This window comes from Canis lupus, chromosome 13 (genome assembly GCF_048164855.1).
Source record: "Canis lupus baileyi chromosome 13, mCanLup2.hap1, whole genome shotgun sequence".
NCBI classification, from domain to species: domain Eukaryota; kingdom Metazoa; phylum Chordata; class Mammalia; order Carnivora; family Canidae; genus Canis; species Canis lupus.
In genome coordinates, this window is record NC_132850.1 from 23384319 (window position 1) to 23406659 (window position 22341).

General features: G+C 35.9%; 1 protein-coding gene and 1 pseudogene across 2 annotated transcripts in view; one reads left to right on the forward strand and one right to left on the reverse strand.

The window, feature by feature from the left end:
* Positions 1-22341, reverse strand: part of PAWR (pro-apoptotic WT1 regulator) — a 101597-nt gene that overhangs the window by 15010 nt on the left and 64246 nt on the right. For both annotated transcript variants that reach the window (XM_072772881.1, XM_072772880.1), the window contains exons 2-3: positions 22131-22262; positions 11817-11851 (exon numbers count right to left, since the gene is read on the reverse strand). In XM_072772881.1, coding sequence (XP_072628982.1) covers positions 11817-11851; positions 22131-22262 — 167 coding nt within the window. The remainder of the gene's footprint in view (positions 1-11816; positions 11852-22130; positions 22263-22341) is intronic.
* LOC140603217 (large ribosomal subunit protein eL15-like) lies at positions 17897-18501 on the forward strand (annotated as a pseudogene).

Sequence of the window (22341 nt, forward strand, 5' to 3'; positions counted from 1 at the left end):
TCATATGCTATTTGTCTTTCTTTGACTGACTTCGATTAGTGTTATACCTTCTGGCTCTATCCATGCTGTTGCAAATGGCAGGATTTCATTCTTTTTAATGACTGAATAATATGCAGCTGGAACAAAGCTGGAAGACTATACTATAAAGCCACAGTAATTAAGACAATGTAGTAGTGCAGAAGGAATACAGGGCAATAGAATCGATAGAGAGCCCAGAAATAAACTCATATAAATAACCCACAAATATCCCCACAACTGACCTTTGACGAAGAAGCAAACGTAATACGATGGAACAAAGATAAAAGATAGTCTTTTCAACAAATGGTGCTAGGACAGCTGAACACCCACATGCAAATATGAAAAATTAAAACAAAGACCTTATATCCTACACAAAATTAACTCAAAACAGATCACAGACCTAAATGCAAAATGCAAAACTGTAAAACTCCTATAAGATAATTAACATAGGAGAAAAACTAGGAAATTCTGGTTTTGACAATTACTTTTTAGATTCAATGGCAAAGGCATAATCCATGAAAGAAATAATAGACAGTTGGACTTCATTAAAATTAAAAATTCCTACTCTGTAAAGGACAATGTTAAGAAAATAGGAACATAAGCCACACTGAAAGAAAATACTTATAAAATACACACCTGACAAAGAACTACAATACAAAATGTACAAAGAACTCTTAAAACTCAACAATAAACAAACAACTCTATTAAAAAAAAAAGGCCAAAAATCTTAACAGATACCTTGTCAAAGAAGATACACAGAAGGCAAATAAGCATATGAAGAGATGTTCCATATTGTGTCATCAGGGAAATGCAAATTAAAACAATGCACACCCATGAGAATGGCTAAAATCCAAAACAGTGACAATCCCCAAATATCGTTGAGCACTAGAACAACAAGAACTCTCATTCACTGCTGGTGGGAATGTAAAATGGTACAGACACTCTGGAAGACAGTTCGGTAGCTTCTTATAAAACTAAATAATACTTTTAACCATATGATCCATCAATCATGCTTCTTGGTATTTACCTGAAGTAACTGAAAACTTATGTCTACACAAAAACCTGCACTGGAAAGTTTACAGCAGCTTTATTCCTAACTGCCAAAAGTTAAAAGCAATCACAATATCCTTTCCTAGATGAGTGGCCAAATAAACTGTGACATATCCAGATAATAGAATATTATTCGGTGCTAAAAAGAAACTTAAAGGCATATTACTAAGTGTAAGAAGCCGATATGAGAAGGCTATATACTGTAGGATTTCAATTATATGACACTGTGGAAAAGACAAAACTATGGAGAAAGTAAAGATCACTCATTTCCAGGAAGCAGGGGGGAGAGATAATTCGGGGAAGGATAAATAGGTGGGAGGTACAGATGGTTTTCAGAGCAGGAAACATACTCTGCATATCATAATGATGAATATTTGTTATTCATTTGTCCAAACCTATAGCATGTACAACACTAAGAGTGAACCATAGTGTAAACTATGCACTTTGCGTGATTATGATGTGATATGGAAGTTTATCGATTTTTTTTTATTAAATTTATTTATGTTAGTAACAGAGAGAGAGAGAGAGAGGCAAAGACACAGGCAGAGGGAGAAGCAGGCTCCATGCACCGGGAGCCCGACGTGGGATTCGATCCCAGGTCTCCAGGATCGCGCCCTGGGCCAAAGGCAGGCACTAAACCGCTGCGCCACCCAGGGATCCCTAAGTTTATCGATTTTAACAATGCCTTTCTGTTGGGGAAAACTGATGATGCATGAGGCTATGTGTGAGAGGAGGCAAGGGATATACTGGAAATCTTGGTACCTTCCCCTTAATTTTGCTATTAATTTTAAACAGCTCTAAAAAATGTGAATTTAAAATTTGAAATTAAACAATCATGGCACTTACACTCATTAATTTCCTATTCAGAAAGGAGTCTACTGATCATGCAGTTGGGAGTGATGATGACAATATTAAAATGCAATTCAAGCTTCTAAGTGTTTTTACTCTCAAGTTCTGTTCTTATCTTGTCAAGGGTTGGTAACCAACAGCTCAAGGACCACACTTTGAATAGTAGCACTACGCATGCTAGAGAATATTTATTTATTTAAAGATTTTATTTATTTATTCATGAGAGAAAGAGATAGAGGCAGAGACATGGGCAGAGGGAGAAGCAGGCTCCACGCAGAGAACCTGACATGGGACTCGATCCCAGGATTGCAGGATCACGTGCCAGGCTGAAGGCAGAAGCTTAACCGCTGAGCTACCCAGGCATCCCGCTAGAGAATATTTAAAATCAGATTTAAGGGACACTGAGTGGCTCAGCGGTTGAGGTCTGCCTTCAGCCCAGAGCATAACCCCAGGGTCCCAGGATCAAGTCCCACGTTGGGCTCCCTGCATGGAGCCTGCTTCTCCCTCTGCCTGTGTCTCTGCCTCTCTCTGTGTCTCTCATTAATAAATAAATAAAATCTTAAAATAAAATAAAATTTTAAAACTTTTCACTTAACACTCCAAAATAAGCATATCATAATAATCTGTGTAAGAGATGATGATGTCCTAGATTGATGTGTTGGCATTGAAGATACAAAGTCAGTAAGACTTGATAAATGACTGAATGTAGATGGGTAGGGGGGAGTGTCATAAACAATGTCCAGATTTCTGGCTTGACCAAAAGTGGACTTTGATTCCAACTACTGAAATCCACCATGTTTCACAAGTTTACTTTTGAACATGTTGAGTTTCAGATATTTCTGAGATATTTGTAAGTACATATTTAAAGGTTGTTGGTTAGATAGGTATAGAGTTAATGATGACTTGGGATTCACTGGTATATATACAGGTAGTGAAAGAAGTCATAGTAGTAAAGAAAATTTCTGGCACAAACACAGAAAACAAAAAGAGAATAAAGCTGAAGACAGAACTGAGTAAACCAATACATAAAAGACAAGTACAGGAAAGGAAGAACTACAAATAAGACAGAAATAGCAGCAAAGTGATAGAAAGGAAATCAAGAGAGTAAGGTATCACTGAAGCAGTATCATATTATAGAAGGTCATCAGAATCATTTTAAAAAGCTTTTCTCTTAAAAAATTCAATTACCTGCATCAATATTACTCATGTAGAAATTACAATGCTGACAACCATAAACACAAAAATCTAGAAACATGAATATCCCCTAACAGCTCTGTATTTGTTTGATGCACAAGCTTAAGACTGTAATTTTAGAAAATTTAACCCATTGACAATTTCTGAAATCCTTCATATTAGGCTTGTCATTACATAAATGAAATAATTATACAAATTCAAAACAAGGAATAATTATTACTAAAAAAATTAGTGCTTTATCCCCATTATATATGAGGTTTATAAGGAATACTATTAAAATTGTGAATAACTGTTATTTGATCTTCTAGCAAATTTAGCTCTATTTTAAAAACAAATGTTTTCAACCTATTTGGGGGGACATATATGTACAGTGCAAAATACATAGAACAAAAAAAGGTTGTTTCAGAGGCAACTGAGTGTGGCTTAGTTGGCTAATAAGCACCCGCCTTCAGCTCAAGTCATGATCCCAGGGTCCTGGGATCAAGTCCCACATCAGGATCCCTGCTCAGTGGAGAGTCTGCTTCTCCCTGTAGCCCTCCTCCTGCTCATGCACTCTCTCTCTCTCTCTCATCCTCTCTCTTTCTCAAGTAAATGAATTTTTTTTTTAATAACACTTGTTTCATCAACTTCAAAAAGTTTGTAATATTCTACTTAGGAATGTTAACACAAGTCTCTAATAGAATTCCAAAAAGAATCCCCTCTGTCCTTAGCTATAAAAATATTAACTATAATGTCCAGAAAAGGGAAAAGAATAAAGTGTCATCAAAGATAAATACTTCCATTTACTGAAAGTTTCCCCCCCTGGGAATTTTTTAGCATCTTCTTGTGGAAAGACAAGAGGTGTTATGATGGGGAATAAAACATTGTTATTCTAAAACTATCATGAGAACAAGATTGGCACAGCATTATAAGATTACAGCTAGAGGAATTTTCCACTAAAATAGGTATTTTAAGGCTTAGCAATTAGAAGAAATACAAGAGTCATGAATAAAATCCTACTTTTAGAATGGATATCAAATATTTAGCAGTACTGGATAAACTATGAAATCCCTAAATAATCAGCAAGTACATGACTGGCCTTCATATTTTTAACATATTTTGCTATCTTACTCTGTTACTCCCACTCCTCAAAACAGCCCCTTACTCTGTACATCTTCTTTCTTCTTCCTTTACACACACACACACACACACACACACACACACACAACAACAACAACTAAAGATCAAAATAAAAAACTCAGACGCTACTCAAGTCGATAGATATTAACTATGGGAAACAAAAAATATAATTAATTTATCTCCAGTAATCCCACCAACCCAGAGATAACTGTCGATACATTTTACAATATAATAGTTTTTAACTTTTTTGGATCATGGCTCCCTTTGAAAGTCTGACAAAAAGATAAATATTTGTTTATAAGCAAATATTATATTCTATTACATAGAATTTTAGTAGATTTCAAGTTATGAACACTTGATATATATTATACTTCATTTTGCATCATTCTCTTTATAATATACCCTCCCTCTCTCGATTTAACATAAATAGGTAATAATTATCCTATATAATTCATGGTTTTCTAAAGCATCAGTTTAATGTCTGCATTATAACTATTTATACTATATTAATAAGTTTGGCTTATAACTTACCTCATTATTAGAAATTTAAGTTTTCCCTGTTAAGGGCTATCTATCATACACACTCACTTCTGGTGTATTACATATAGTGAATTATCCTAAAAAGATCAAATATAACAGTTATCTCATCAAATGTACCTGGTTGCTAAATTTCACTACCCGAGGTATAGACAAAACAAGCCCAGAGAACATGCTTCTAGATGTAAGTCACTGCACTAGGTAAGAAGAGCTAAAATTATACACTTTTCATTATTATCTTAACACGTGTCTCCCAAACAGCCAAGCATAGTACACCTTGCACCTCAGAATTATTCAACACATATTTGACATAAAACATCTATTTTATTTTTTAAGAAAAATCTTCAACTAAGCAATATGAAAATGTTCTGTGTATTAAGAGGGACGCCTGGGTGGCTCAGAGGTTGAGTGTCTGCCTTCAGCTCAAGGTGTCCCACATTGGGCTCCCTGCAAGGAGCCTGCTTCTCCCTCTGCTTGTGTGTCTCCCTCTCTCTACGTCTCTCATGAATAAATAAATAAAATCTTTAAAAAAGAGAAATATTTCTGTGTATTATGAATAAATGGAACCACAAAAATTTACACAGGAATATTCACAGCACACTATATATTACATATCTTAATATAATTCATGTGAACCAAAACATGGAAACACCTCAAATGTCCATCAACTGATGAATGGTTAAACAAAATGTGGTATTAACCAGGCAGACTATGTAACACAGATAAACCTTATAGATGTTATGCAAAATGAAAGAAGCCAGACCAAAAGGCCACATATTGTATAATTTCATTCATATGCATTATCCAGCATATGCAAATCTCTAAAAACACAAAGCAGAGTACCAGTTGCTAAGGCTGAAGGGAAAAATAGAGATTGGCAAACTATTTAATAGGCATGGAGCTTCCCCCTTTTTTGGAAAAAAACTGGGGAGGAGAAGCTTTAGAACTAGATAGTGGTAACAGTTATGCAACACTGGGTAAGTACAATCGACCACAGAATTGTACACTTTCAAAGGATAAACTTTATGATAGTTGAACTACATCTCAAAACTCTTAAAAATAGAGATTAAATATGGAATAGCAAATTCAGATTAGTGCTTAGTTTCCAAGGAAATATAATACTTAAAATGCACTTAAAAATAATATTATACCAAATATTATTACATAATTTCTCTTTCATGATTATAAGGATAACTTAAGATCTTGCTGGATCTGAAGAATATAGGAACAAAAGTTATTTTCCTATACTGTAGCTAGAACACTGAGTAGACTCTATGACATCCAAAGCTACATAAGTTGAAGTTATTTTGCAAAAAAAACCATGTTAAACAGAAATATCCGGTTATTGGTACCTTCCAGTTTGTTGGGAGTCAAAATAAGCTAAATCAAACTCTGACCAAACGCTCTGCATTGTACCCATACTAGGCAAATAATATTACCCTGAGGTAAAGCAACCTATGTTGATAAAACCAACCGATCTCTTTGATCTCACACAAGTCATTATATGCCTCAGTTTACTCATTTATAAAATGGGGATAATAAAACATCTCCCTCATAAGACTACTGGGAGAACTGACTGAATTAATGTATATGGAAAGTACTCTGAACAGCGTATGGTACATAATAAATATATAAATCTTAGCTAATAATATTTACGACATGGATAAAAATTCAGATCCACAAGGGAACAATTAGGTCCACAAAATATACTAGTATCTCAATTACTTTTAAATTACCATTTTTTGACATTCGTGTTCATTTGTAATACCCATTAAGCACAGCTAGAACATATAGCTATTGTATGTCTTACAGCATTCGGTAAAATACAGAATATATTAATATAAAAATAAGGCATCTTGAGAAGGAATAGATTTCCTTAGAAAACACACATAGTCCAAGAAGACTGGTTTCTCTTCAGCTACTGGAAGATTCATTTGGTCTTTAGTCTGCAATTAAAGAATATGGATGATTGTTTTGGTTTGATCCCTAACCAATAAATCAAAGAAATTTCTGGTGACTCAGTGGTTCTCAAAACACATGTACAATCAAACAAGAACTACTGGTTTTAAAACAATGGTTATAAAGACGGTCCCATTTAGAAAAAAGTTGCGACATCTTGTATCTCTGCATGAAAATTGTTTCTTCACTTCCTAAATTTAAATAGGTTCTATTCAATTTCCTATGAAAGAGCCTAAGAATCAAGTGACAACTAAGGGTTTGAACTCCTCTGTATGGTAGCTCAAAAAAACAGATCTGAGACAGAAATAATCTAAGATATAGTATCTTTTAAAAGTGATCCCTCTTTTCTTTACCACATGAAGTGAAGTGTAAAAAGCAGAGTTATCTGAAATCAGATGGGAAGTTGTGATTCCACATGTGAATGAATAGCTGTGGCTCCTACTGAGGTCAGCTGGTAGATGTTTGCGGTGTGTGTTTTGTGTCTTCCTACATAGTTCAGTTGAGCTGGGTGCAGTTTTCTGTGTTTACCTAGTGTTTCTGATGAACAAAATTATGCATAAGCAAACATAAAACATGTGTTATGGTCAAACTGTTTCCTAATGTATCAACTGGGACAAATTCAAGTTTCCAAAAACATGTATTATAGCAGAACTGACTGGAAGCAGATATTGGGTCTTAAGGAAAAGAACTGTATTCATGTTTTATCCAAATAAAGAATGGGGGTGGGTACCTGGCTGGTGCAGTCAGAATAGCATGCAACTCTTGATCTCAGGCCCGTGTTGGGTGTAGAGATTACTTAAATAAATACCAATTTTAAAAATAAAAAATAAAGAAATTATGGGCCTCCAATGCAGTTATAATGAGTGCCTCTGGTAGGTTTATACTGTACTTCATTGGAAGGGAGAAGAGCAGAGACTGCTCCGCTGATACCAGCCTTAAAACTTAAAACTTACCAAAACTTAAAAGTTAAAGATACTCATGTTACATTAAGAAGCAAAACAGAATGCAAAATCCAATATGCTCACAATCACGCAAATAAGAAGCCTAAAAAATAAAATGGAAGCAAAAAAATAGAAATAAGGTTAATAATGACTGACTTGGATGGCAAGTTTGTGAGTAGGCTTTTCCAATTCAAATCTTCAGTAGTGAGGATTGCTTTTAAAAAGAAGAGAACAATTTTTTAGTAATCGTTTTCAGTAATTGAAAAAAATTGTAAGGAAAGAAAAGTCCTGAAAAAGGTACATGCGTTATAGCTATAGAAAGAAGTACAATAATAACATGAAACACTACGGTCTGAAATAGGATTTTGCACCTACGTTTTAGCTAAGATAATGCTTATTCTTTCTAACGTTCATATTATGATGTGTTCACATACTTTATAAAAGCAAGACCTGTGGTGGCTCAGTCGGTTAAGCACTGGACTCTTGACTTCAGCTCCCGTCATGCTCTCACTGACCTCTCACTGACCATGAGATCAAGTCTCGCGACCAGCTCAGCGGGGAATCTGCTTCTCTCTCTCTCCCTCTGCTCCTCCCCACCCCTGCAGCATGTGCACACCCCCACCCTAATAAAAAATAAATCTTTAAAATAAAAAATAAAAATATTTCTTCTCTTGTAACTTAACTAATTTCTGCTCAAAGGGAACGTGGTATACCAAAGGGTTCACAAAGTAAAGCCTTTTTCCTCACTTTGAAAAGATGATGTCTGCCCCCCAACCTATTTGTTGGGTAACGTATATCAAGGTGCTTTGCATACTATTAAAGGCTACATAAATATATCCCATGTAAGGTTACTAGAGGGGAAGGGGACTTAGAACACTTATGACTTTGCACACTTAATAAAATAATACTGCACTAAATATATTTGTGAAAACAAAGGGACCAGTTAATTACTATGTGAGAATGATATTTGTCTTAACGTGCTTCCCATATTTTTTATTCAGAACCATTCCTGATGGTTGATTATACGCTTAAATAAAAATGGTAAATTATACACCCTGGTTAATCCTGCCCTTTGCAAGTCACTTAGAACTGTCTTGCCCTTTTTTTTTTTTTTTAAGGTGTATGACAGTTTTATTTAGATATCACATCAAGCAGGGTATCTACAAGCTAATAACCTGTCTTGTCCTTTAAAAAAACTTTAACTATTGGACTATAAACTTAACCAAGTAAACATATTAAGAAAAATCACGGGATGCCTGGGTGGCTCAGCAGTTGAGCATCTGCCTTTGGCTCAGGATGTGATCCTGGAGACCCGGGATCAAGTCCCCATCGGGCTCCCTGCATGGAGCCTGCTTCTCCCTCTGCCTGTGTCTCTGCCCCATTCTCTGTGTCTCTCATAAATAAATAAATAAAATCTTTTTTTTTTTTTTAAATCACATATTGGAAAAAAAAACCTACAAAAACATACTGATCCATCTTTTCTAAACCTTGAGTCTCAGAGATTTCATGATCCTCTCACCTCCAAATAGTTTCTAAATACATTTTAAAAAGGAAAGTAGTCAATATATAAAAGATGCTCTACATAAACAAGAGTTGATGAATAAAATACAGCCTAACTATAGTGTTTAACAGACTCAATACTGAAAAAGTGCATTCTTGATATTTGTAAGAAAAAATATATTTAATTATAACAGCACATATACAAACTAATCTTGTCATTATATCCTCTAATGACTTTTTAAGGATTTGTCCAGCTATTTGTCATACACCTTAAAAAAAAAAGGTGTATACAGTATAACATAAGCTATCTGGTGCACTGAAAACATTTTCTAACAGATGAGGACAAATTTCTATTCTTAAGCCATTCTTCCTTTTTGTAAAATGCCCATTAGTCAGCAGACACCCTTTGCAAGAACATCTATTCTCTAGTCATTGCTACAACTTGAGAAATTAATGAAAGTAATGAATTGTTGATGTATGATTTAACAAATTCCTCTAGATAAGGAATTGATAATTTTAAATACAGATTCTAGGTTTTATGTTGTTTTAGTATTTTTTTCCTTTTTAGACAGTATCCAAACTGCATGCAGTTTGAGTTTCTGCATGCAGAAACGAATTGCTGGAAGTCAGAGTGAATAATGACTAGAAGCTTTAAAAATTTTTGTTTTATAACAGTATTAAACAGGGCTAAATCTTTGAAAATTGAAAAGTAACAAAACATGCTCTAGGTCATGAAAATTAAAAAGTACCAGCAGAGGAACTGGTCCTAAGTAAAATAATGGTCTGAAAGCTTAAAAATAAAAACATACATGATGGAAAACCAATCTTCTTCACACAGTGATATGTTAATGAACCTTTTGATGACTATTTATAAGAAAATTATTCTCCTGTTGATTCTACTTAAAGAACAGTAATCTGAATAGTGTCAATTATAATTCAAGGTTTACTATTTAACAAGTAAGTATTTATACATTTATTAAGTTACTTAAGTTTTATCTTTATCCCTAAACCAAAAACTAGTGATAAAAAATTTTTTGGTTTGAGAATGTGGCCTGAAAATAAGCCAAATCAAAGCTATTTTACTGGCAGTAATTTCTGGCAAAAGAAACAAGATTCTTTCCAGTTTAAGCTATTCATGTTAAGTAAAAATTATTAAGCAATGTATAAATGTCAGATGCTTAAAAGATTCACAGGTTTCATTATACCTAAATTAAAATTACTCAGAAATTAAAACTGAAGAAGTAGCAGCAAACATACTAGGTTCACCTGAGACAGTTTCAGACTTTCCTACTCTACTATTTTGGCCTTTTTACCTCTTGCTACCACTAGTAGATATTACAGCCAATAGTAAAACTTAAAATTTTAGTTTTATTTATATGTAATAGTATGGAAATTGGAGGTCCTCTGAATCAATGTTTTGTTTTAGATGGAATATAATAACCAATTTTCAACCAAATACTTCAAATGTTAACATACAAATAGAGAAAATTAAAGGTTTTATATATGTAAACTTAGGTAGATGGTGCAGCAAGCAAGCATGTGTGTTCTGGAATCAGGCTGTCTGAGTTCCAATCTAGACTTACTGTTGGCCAAGCTTGTATCCTCATAAAATTATTTTACCTCTTAAACCCCACTTCTCTCATCTACAAAATGAAAGTAAACATTGTACCTTCTGTACCTCTCTTTTAAGATACCTGTTGAGAATCGAATGAGCTATCTCCATGTAAAGCATGTTGGACATAATAAGCGCTTGATAATGTTTACCATTATTCTATAATTATTAGCACACGTATGACCAACATCTTCTGCAACCTTATGATAACAACCGGGAAAGAGGAAGCTAATAGCCCAAGCATCTCCATTAAACAACTTCACATATTTAATTCTGATTTTCTTCCTATATATGTAAATACACACTCAAACACATTTTCTGGTAAAAGCATTACTCATTGTGTAGAAGACTTGGTATGGTCTGAATGTTTTACATTCCCCCAAAATTCCTATGTTGAAATCCTTGTGTTCAGTATGATAATATTAGGAGGTGGGGCCTTCCAGAGGTCTTTCAGAGGTGCTTAAGTCACAAAGGTAGAGTCCTCATGGATGGAATCAGTACGCAGATAAGAGAGATCTGAGAAAGCTCCTTGGCTCTTCCACACCAGGGTTAAGGACGGTGTAAGAAGTTCTTAGTCCGCAACCTAGAAGATGGCCCTCACCAGAACCTGACCTTGCTGGCTCTCTGATTCAGGACTTTCAGGTTCCACAATTGTCAGAAAAGTAGTTTCTATTTAGTCTATCCTGTCTACCGTGTTTTGTTATGGCATCCCAAGCTAATAAAGGTAGTATTCTTGTATTTCAAAGTTCAAATACACAAAGGAAAATGATTCTCAGTTTTTATTTTGCTAATTTCACCAGTTCCATACAAATTCACAGTATGCAGTTTTCAGAGACAGCAGGGTACGTCAAAGTCATGAATCAGACAGACGTTACCATGTTCCTGCCTACAATGTAATTCTTCTTAACAGCACAACATTAAGGTTTCTTAATTTTCAACAAGCTGTTTCAAACAGTTCTAGTTAGTTAAGCCACAGTCAGACAGACATTACAGTCACGTCTACAATATGTTGTAAGTTAAAACTTAAGGATTCTCACCTTTTATATCTGCCTGAAACTGTTCTAGATGATTCCTGTAAAGCAAAAATAATGACATCAGTTTGGGTGAGTATGCAAGAACATAATTCCAGATATTAACATAAAACCGTTAAAAATGTCTAATTTTGAAAGAAATTAATTTGGCACAAGTGTTGCTTTAAAAAAAAATTCACAATGCTGGCAAAACAAAACAAGACTCTACATCTGATTTTTCAGACAAAACCAAACACTTCTTTAAATTTTTTTTAATATTTTATTTATTCATAGAGATGCAGAGAGAAAGAGAGAGAGGCAGATCTTTAAATTTTTAATTTAGATGACTTTTAAAACAAAACTGACAAAGGAAGCATCATTCATCAATCAATTGGCTTAATGGAAGCCAATGAGCATTCAAAAACAATTAAAATCAAATATATACGTGTGTATTTGTATATATATGTATATATACACACACATGGATTTCCCTTCTGTTTTATGCATTCAATTTAAAAAAGATTCACCACATACGTATAATGATTAATGCTTATTTTCAAAGACAGCTAAAAATTAAAAGAAAGTACTGTTCATGTTGATTGTATGCTAACCAAAAGGAAGTGGCTGAAAGTTAACATTAACCACTGGGGTAGGGAAATTATTATCTTGAGATTAACCAGTTATTTTTCTTTCTTTCTTTCTTTCGTTCTTTCGTTCTTTCTTTTTTTTTTAACTTAGTCATTCTTATTTTTTTTTTTTTTAAGATTTCATTTATTTAGTCATGAGAGACACAGAGAGAGAGAGGCAGAGACACAGGCAGAGGAGAAGCAGGCTCCTTACAGGGAGCCCAATGTGGGACTCAATCCCCAAACCAGGATCATGTTTTGAACCAAAGGCAGATGCTCAACCACCAAGCCACCCAGGCGTCCCAACCAGGTATTTTTCTGTTCAAAAAAAAATTTTTTTAAGATTTTACTTATTTATTTGGAACAGAGAGAGAGCAAGTATATGGGAGCAGGAAGAGGAGCAGAGGGAGCTGGAGAGGGAGGGGGAAAGACTCTCAAGCAGATTCAGTGCAGGGTTCAATCCCTCCATCCAGATCATGACCTGAGCCTAAACCAAGAGTCAGACACTTAACCAACCAAGCCACCAGGGCACCCCTGTTCAATCTTTTTTTTTTTTTTTTTCAAAGATTTTATTTATTTATTCATCAGAGACACAGAGAGAGACAGAGGCAGAGACACAGGCAGAGGGAGAAGCAGGCTCCCTGCAGGGAGCCCAATGTGGGACTCAATCCTGGGTCCCCAGGATCAGGCGCTGGGCTGAAGGCGGCGCTAAACCACTGGGCCACTGGGGCTGCCCCTGTTCAATCTCTTAATAGCCCCAGCTCCCCAAATAATTTTTGCAGTTTCATCTTAATAAAACCTAGTCAAAAAATGCTAATGCCATAGTTTTCAAAACAATACTTCTCTCTCAGTTTGATTATAATTGAAATATTTTAAAACATGACACCAAATGGACAGCTTGATTGCCCAGACTGCCTTTTACTGAAATGGAGTAAGCGGAATTGCTAAATGAGAACAGCCTTTATTGGATTTACCGATTTGTGGGTTGCTGATACACTGAAATGATATGAACAACACTGCAATAAATAATACTTCTGAAGCTTAACACAGAAGCATTTTCCTGAATGTGGTAAAACTTTGATTAATACAGATTTATTTATTTATTTTTTGATTAATACAGATTTAGAGCAGAATTTTAACAAGTACAAAAATGTGAGATGAAGGCTGTTTTTAGTAATACTGCACTATAGTGGCATTATACTAATTTTATACTTTGACCCACTTAATAGACTTAAGGTCAGTGTCAGACAAATTTCTAGTTAAGTATACTAATAAGAAGTTGTGTAATATCAGTTTTCCATATTTCTGGCAGCTTTTTTTTTTTTTAAACAACTAGTCACTTAAAAATGTATCGCAGTTAAGTTTCACACAGTATTTTCTATACTGCTAGTTTGGTGCAATTTGTAGAATTAGAACTCTGATCAAATCATTCAATGTTCATATCCAAGATATGGAACCAATTAGAATTTAAGCTTATTTCTATACAACTACTATTTCAATATTTAAGATTCTGAAGCAGACAGAAGACACTCAAGCTTATTCTTTATTGATATATTTAAATAGGGTCTTTTAACTACACATTTTGTAGCTAAAGGTTATTTCACAGTAATTCTAGTAATCAAATGACATTCCTTAGCAATGGAACGTTCCCCAAACTGGATAGACTATATTAATATGAGAACTAGTATCAGAAGAAATTGGGAGGAGTGGTAGGTAGTCTGCTGCTCCTCTGCATTCAAAATGGTCAATTAAAGATGGAATTTAAAGTGATCTCTAAACTCTTGCCAAAAAGAGGAACTTGGGCATTTCTTGAATGAGAAATATTAGGTGGAAAAAAACTATATCAATCCTATATGGCAGCAAGAGTCCCTTATAATTTTAAGAAGGAAAATGCTTGATGTTTTTATTTTATTTTTTTTTTAAATTTTTTTAAATTTATTTATTTATGATAGTCACAGAGAGAGAGAGAGAGGCAGAGACACAGGCAGAGGGAGAAGCAGGCTCCATGCACCAGGAGCCCGATGTGGGATTCGATCCCGGGTCTCCCGGATCGCGCCCTGGGCCAAAGGCAGGCGCCAAACCGCTGCGCCACCCAGGGATCCCATGCTTGATGTTTTTACACATTAAATACACAAATATAAACTTCACCTCAGATTTGTTAACTAGAAGCCTCTGTATTTCTGTGGCAACAAAGACTTCCAAGCAAAGGATGGCAACTCATTAATTAGTATACCTGTTAAAGTTGACAAGTGCATTCTAAATGGGGCAGGAGGTAGGAGAAATACCAGTATCACTGAAACTACGTATAAAAACTGTAAGTGCTAAGACTGACATTGGTCTTAAAAGTTTCAAAGACTATGTAATTAGACCTTACAATAACCCCAAAGCCTGTTACACAACTAATTTAAAATTATACTTTGCCTGAAATAATCTTCCCTGCAATGGGATGGTTTGTATTACTAACAGGAGGGGGAGAGACCTACAATGAGCTTAGAAAATGTTGGCAAGGCACAAGCTGTTTTGTGTAAGTTTAAATAAAACATTCTGCTTCAGTCAAGCTTAGAACACTCAGTAAGGAAATCCCATGCATTTTCTTTACAGGTGCAGTGGCAGATTAGAACTTGTAAAGTATAAACAAATATAAAAGCATATGTGAAATAAGATCAGAGAAATACAAGCCCAGCTAAATATAGCAAAAGAATACTGAGGTTATTCGATTAGACTAATTAGTGATGAAGCCATAATCCTCAATAAAATTGTGGCATGGCATGCTAACTGGCCTTCCAGACTAACTTCAAGTGCCTATACTGGTACACTTACTGTAACAAGATACGCTGTTGAAGATGAATGCAGAACAAAATATCTGTAATGGATCATTGATAAAATAGCTAAGAAAATGAAAAACTAAACAAGAACTTTATTAAAGTAACAAAGATTAAAAAAGGAAAAACCCATTATTCCTCTTCCTTTCCAAATGAGTCAGTACTAAAGCCATTAGGTGAGGCAGAGCTAGATGGGAGGGAAATAAAGAGGCCCAAATCAGTATCAGAGTACTGGAACACTACATGAATTGCTGCCTGGCACAGAGAAAGGGTCCAAGTTAACTGCAGAGAACATCCACATAGCAGGGGGACTTGGCTTGGCTGGAGAAATCAGGGCCAGAGCAGAAATAAGGGTATCTACAAAGTGGGAAGGGAAGTCAGGTCCTGAGGCAACGTCAGGAAGGGAGTCCCACGTAGGGACATCAAGAGGCCCAGGTAGGGTGTGATGGTCATTCTTTCAAGAGGGTGGCACATAAGAGTTTTAGAGCCTCAGAAGGTTTAAAAAAAAAAAAAAAAAAAGCAGCATGGCATGCGGAGTTCATAGCCCTTGCAGAGAGCCTCTCTGCAAAGAGATGAACAGGGGTGACATACCAGAGCCCTAACAGGATCAAGAGAGTGTCCATACTGAGTAGTAGTCTGGCCTGGAGGTATGAAAACCCAATCAGGTTGATAAGAGGTCTCCATGGAGAAACAATCCAGCCTGAGGTCTCAGAGTCTGAACATGAACAAGGATAGTAGGAAGAGGAGCCTATTGCAGGATGACAGAGGCTAAGCAGTGTAGGGAGGGAATCCCAGGGATTGTGTGTATATGTGTGTGTGTGTGTGTGTGTGTGTGTGTGTGGTGGGGGGATCCAGTATGGAGAGTCACAATTCAAGCAACGTAAGGAGGGCATCCTATAGCCAGCCTTGCATGCGATGCCCAAGCCTGAAGACTGTCAGCAGGGTGTTCATGAGCAAAGACAGCCAACATGGGATGTCAGAACCCACTTGTGGTGAAGAGGGTATAAATATGGGGAAGGGGAGGCAATGGGAGATAGGTTACATATAAGGGGACGGAACAAATAAGAAGACATTCAGGAGAATGGGAAACAAGTTTCTCAATGTCATAAAAGGGAGTTACAACTACTACAATAAAACCCTATAGTATTAGATTAGAAGTTATCAGTATAAATTAGTATCCACAGAAATAGATGTAGGTAGGTAGGCACAGCAGCCAGACATGGACATTATTTGATGGGCCCGATATAGTCACAGGAGTCATTAAATGAGTGTAAGACAGAGGTAGAAGGAGGTCAGAGGGAGATATGACTAAGAAGAAAGGTCAGAATGACAAGATGTAGGAAGTACTCAACCCACCAGTGCAGGCTTTGATGGAAGGAGGGCCATAAGCCAAAGAACGTGGGTAGCCACCAGGAGCTGGAAAAGGCAAGTAAATGGGTTCGTCCCTAGAGCCTCCAATAACGAACCTGGTCCAGATTTTAGCCTCTGATTTTAGTCCTTGATGCTGGCCAATGAGACCCATGGAGGACTTCCCATTGACAAAACTTTAAGATGATAAATTTGTACTGTTTTTAAGACAACAAATTTGTAGTAATTTGTTAGAGCAGCAATAGAAAACTAATATGGATGCTAACAGGATATAATCCATCAGAGAAGATAGTAACAGCGAGTCAATACAGATATAAGCACAGGAAGATGATAGAGATAGAAAGCCTGGGGATGAGAAAAAAAAAAAAAAAAAAAAGAAAGCCTGGGGATCCCTGGGTGGCGCAGCGGTTTGGCGCCTGCCTTTGGCTCAGGGCGCGATCCTGGAGACCCGGGATCGAATCCCACGTCGGGCTCCTGGTGCATGGAGCCTGCTTCTTCCTCTGCCTATGTCTCTGCCTCTCTCTCTCTCTGTGTGTGACTATCATAAATAAATAAAAGAAAGAAAGAAAGAAAGAAAGAAAGAAAGAAAGAAAGAAAGAAAGAAAGAAAGAAAAAAAGAAAGTAAGTCTGATGGGGATTAAGATATCTACAGGATTCAAAGCACTTATACATAAAAAAATATATATTTTTCCTGTTAAAGGATTTCATGTGAATCAGCAGTTCCACAAAATACTTATTAAGAAAGGGAAAGCAGAATCTGGAAACAACTACTTTAATCACATGACCAGAATGATCAACAGCAGCAATAGAACAAATTACAATTATGTGCCCCAATAGGAATCGCAGTGAGAAGAACATAGCATCAATTCTGCGATATTCCTGACAAAGATCTATAATGTGGATACAATTAGAGTAAATATTAGGTAACCCAAACAGAAGGGAAATATCATAAACTTCCCTGTAGTCTTTTAAAATGGGAAGATTAAGAAATTTAAAGAGAGACACTGTGGAACTGCTTCAGATTAAAGGAAACTAAAGAAATAACAGCAACTAAATGCAACTCGTGATGCTGAATGAGATCTTTTTGCTAAACTTTAGAACATCACTGGGACAACTAGTGAAACCCAAACAAGGTCTGAGTACTGGATGGTAAGAATGTGTCATTTTTAATTTCTTATTTTTAAGGACCATGTTGTGGTTACATAGGAGACTGCAGAAAATACCCAAGCAAGGAGAAAGAGGCTCTTTCCTTTCGGTCTGGTGGCAGTCATCAGCCCAAAGGTAAGCTATGATGGGCGCCCAGCAGTACACCCAGGGGCTACGGAGAAAGAAGCAGTCCCCTGTAATGTACTTTCTTCTCTGGGTGCACTGCTGGCAGTACCACCAGCTCTCTGCGCTCCACGAGGCCCCTGCCCAACCTGGCCTAAAAAAAGCACACAGACCAGGGTAAAAGGCCAAGCAAGATCATATCATATATAGGATTCATGCACAATGTGGTGGCCGCAAACACCCAGTCTCTAAGGGTGTGACCTATGGCAAACCTGTCCATCATGATGTTAACCAGCTAAAGTTTGCCTAGAGCCTTCAGTCTGTTGCAGAGGACAGAGCTAGACACCACTGTGGGGTCTGAGAGTCCTGAATTCTTACTGGGTTGGCAAAGATTCCACGTATAAATTCTTTGAGGTTATCTTCACTAACCTATTCCAAAAAGCTATCAAAAGAAATCCTGACACCCAGGGGATCATCAAACCACAGGGAGATACAAGGACTGACATCTGCAGACCTCAAGAATGTGGCCTTGGAAAGAGTTACAAGTTCTACCGTAGGTATTGGGGGTTCTTGCTGTGTGACATGAAGATGCAATGCTCTCCAGCTCCACAATTACTGCTAAGATAAGTAATGCTTGTAAAATTAAGTGTTCCTTAATATATCTGTTAAAATAAGTTGTCTGCAGAATGTTCCATGAATGCACTGTCAAATTATGAAAGTTAAAGTGTAATGTTTGAAAACTGTAAGTGGTAGCATATCTCTGTTTCTTGTAAGATAAACGCTTTTATCTTCGCTTTATTTTATTATGGAGTTTATACATCAATATTTACAGTGCTATTTGGAATAACAGGTATAATATAAATTCTGTAAAAGTGGACTGCAGAAGCTAGCCACGTAGATCTGTTGGTGCATGTAATAAAACCTACAGTTTCACTGAGATGATGTAACACAATGCTGGTTTACTCTCAAATGGCTGTTTCTAGGGGTTCAGTAAGAAGCTTCTTAGAATCGGATTTCATTTAGAAACGTGAAGAATTTCCTAATCTTTTACATATCTTAAATATATATGTAAAATCACATGCAGAATAATAAAGTTAACTATGGCCCATATCTTTAGGTTTAATTTAATATTCCATTTATGTAACTGATGATTCTGAAAGAATAAATTAAGAGAATTCCACCATTTTTAGGAGAACTGAATAAATCTGTTGCAAGAGGGTTCTCTTACAAATTTGTATATCCTGCTTAACCTCAGCAAAACTGCCTTGGTCTCCACCGCCAGAGTTCCTATAAAAGATGGAGGCTTCTGGTTTTATCCCACAACCCTATGGGATCTGTAGAATACTAAATCTCTGTATATACAACAGTTAGTAAGGGTATTTACACTGGTGTATACTGAAACTGAACATTAGGTAAATGAGAAGTATTTACTTTTAAGATTTGTGGGCTAAAAAAAAAAAAAGATTTGTGGGCTAGTGATCAATGCTAGGATTGGGAAACTGGTAGCTATTAAACAGCCTTTTAAGAGTGAGGGTAAAAAATTAAAGTTGGCTTTCATCAGAATTTTTTTAAAAAGGAGAAAGGAAATACATAGTAAAATACTGAGGGTAATAGGGCATGAGATTAGCAACTCATTCTCAAACAATTTAGGGGCCAAAGTTCTCTATACAGTACCTGTAACTTCATTAAGATTGAAATTGTTTTAAGAGGAAAATCAATGAACATATTTAAAAAAAAAAAAAAAACAGAAGAAACATAAAACTCATAACTGCCCTCCCACAAAATGCCATTGATTATATAAACTGAAAAACTTTTCTTAAATTTAGGCAATATGTAGCAGAAATTTTTTAAATACTTAAATTTTTTAAATACTTAAGCAGAAATTTTTTAAATACTTAAGCCCTTTTGGCCCAAAAGTTTATTACTGGAAATTTGGCCAAATAATTCAAAACACCAGTTTAGTCTATAACAGATTTAATTCCAATATTATTTACAAGAGTAAAAAATTTTGACCACTGAGGATTTCCATCAGTAAGATATTTGTGTTAACTATTATACACATTAAAAAAAGAAAGGATACTTTAAAGTTGAACAAAATGTTTATCAGTTTTGCTTTTACATGTATCTTTATATTCAAAAAATAACAGCTCTCTTTCTAAAAGCTATTGTTCCCTGGTGCTATTTGAGTATACCAGAGTAAGTGGCATGACCAAGAATTAAAATCAGGTTTACACTCTAAATAAATATACTGTATTGTCTCTATCCCAATAAATTAAGCTTCTATCTTCACCTGGAGTATATCCAGGTTTACCTTCAATTTTGTTAAACAAAGAATACAAAGATACTTTAGACTATGAACAGTCACACAGATACTGAGAGAAACATTGCTTGTTAGCTTACACCATGTTCTAACAGGACAGGTACTTCTAGTAACATCAACCTAGATACAGAGGAACAGATAAATCTGCATCACTTCCATCATTCTTCACATCGGTTTATCTGCCTCAAAGAGCAGACAACAAAGGAGTTTTGCATCTGCATTTCCAAACTACTTCAAAATATTTTGCCTCTCTCTGTCAAATGCCTTTTTATCATAACCTTGCAAATTCATAGAGAAGTTTATATTTCATTTTTACATCAACAAAATGGGGAGATGTTTGTACTGCTCAGAAACTTCTTTTAAAGTGGCATCAGAACAAAATGCATTTTAAAAGTCAAAAACTGGAGGCTGGTTCCATTAGAAGAGCATGCAACTCTTGATCTCAGGGTCATGAGTCTGAGCCCCACATTGGTATACAGATTACTTAAATACATAAATGGGTTTTTAAATTTGTTTTTAAAGATTTGTTTATTTATTTATTTATTCAGAGAGAGCAGAGGACACAGGCAGAGGGAGAAGCAGGCTCCATGCAGGGAGCCCGACGTGGGACTCGATCCAGGGTCTCCAGGATCATACCCCGGGCTGAAGGAGGCGCTAAACTGCTGCGCCACCGGGGCTGCCCTAAATTTTTTTTTTTAAAGTCCAAACTGAACTCTGCAAAGACAACAGAGTAGCTTAAGGTCTCAAAATGTCATTAAATTCACATAAAATCAAGATCACTCTCAAATTACAGTTTAAACAATTCTGCGGACTAGTTCGCTTTAGGTAGAGGCATTCCAACACCATCGACTCCCAATTTCCTTTGCCATAAAAACCCCAAAATAACAGCTAATTTGAAATTGAGTTTGATTTGTATAATTATACAGAAGTACAGATGCTTCTGGGAATTCACAATACTACATATTGGGGGGGGGCACCTGGGTGGCTCAGTCAGTTAAGTTTCTGCCTTTGGCTCAGGTCATGATCCTAGAGTCCCACGATCAAGCCCTAGATCCGGCTCCCTGCTCAGCGGGAAGTCTGCTTCTCCCTCTGCTCCTCACCTAGCTTGTGCTCTTCTCTCTTAAAGAAATAAAATCCTAAAAAACATACTACATATGGTATTTTGTTACTACATTAAAATATCTGACTTTGTATAAACTTGCCTATTCGGTTATTTGCTATGTAATTCTAATGCAAATATCAGACTACAGCAGAATTGTCCACTCAAATTCACTAATTCTAACTTTATTAAAAGCAAAGAGGTAATTATTTTTCCTATTTTTTTTTTCCTATTTCTAAATTATTATTCCTATTTCCTTCACCAGTCAGACAGCAAATATTCACTGATCAAGAACTAAGAACCAGAGCTTATAAGTCAAGAAGTATTTGGATAGAAGTTATAATCAATGGTTAAATACATTGAAAAAACTTAAATGGAGCTGATATAACCAAAAGGAGACTAGAAAAAAATTATTAAAAGCTACTTAAAAATTATTATTAAAATAGCAACTGACATCCCGGTATTTTTAAATATTCATTTGTAAAATTAAAAAATTTAAAAAATAAATGTTTAGGGGCACCTGGCTGGTTCAGTTGGAAGAGCATGTGACTCTTGTTTCAGAGCTCACAATCAATAGTAACTCATAAGAAAATAAATTTTTAAGATAATTTTTTAAAATTAAATTTAAGTGGCGCCTGGGTGGCTGTTAAGCGCCTGCCTTCGACTCAGGTCATAATCCTAGGGTCCTGGGATTGAGCCCCATCTCTGACTCCCTGCTCAGTGGGGAGCCTGCTTCTCCCTCTCCCTCTACTGCTCCCCCTGCTTGTGTGCACTCTCTCTGTCAAATAAATAGTCTTTTTAAATTTTTAATTTAATTTAATTTAAATAAATACTCACTTGTAGCAAGTAGGAACTGCCTGGATCTAATAAACTGACAGCTTCATTCTGCATCGTGTTCTGTTGTGTAATTGCATCTTCGCGTTTCCGCTCTTTCTGCCCTGCTTCGTCATCTTCATATTCATCTAAGCACTGAAAGAAAGAATAGTTTCCATTTTATTTCCACATAATATTAACAGAATATTTTGATAGTTATATGAAGATACATTTG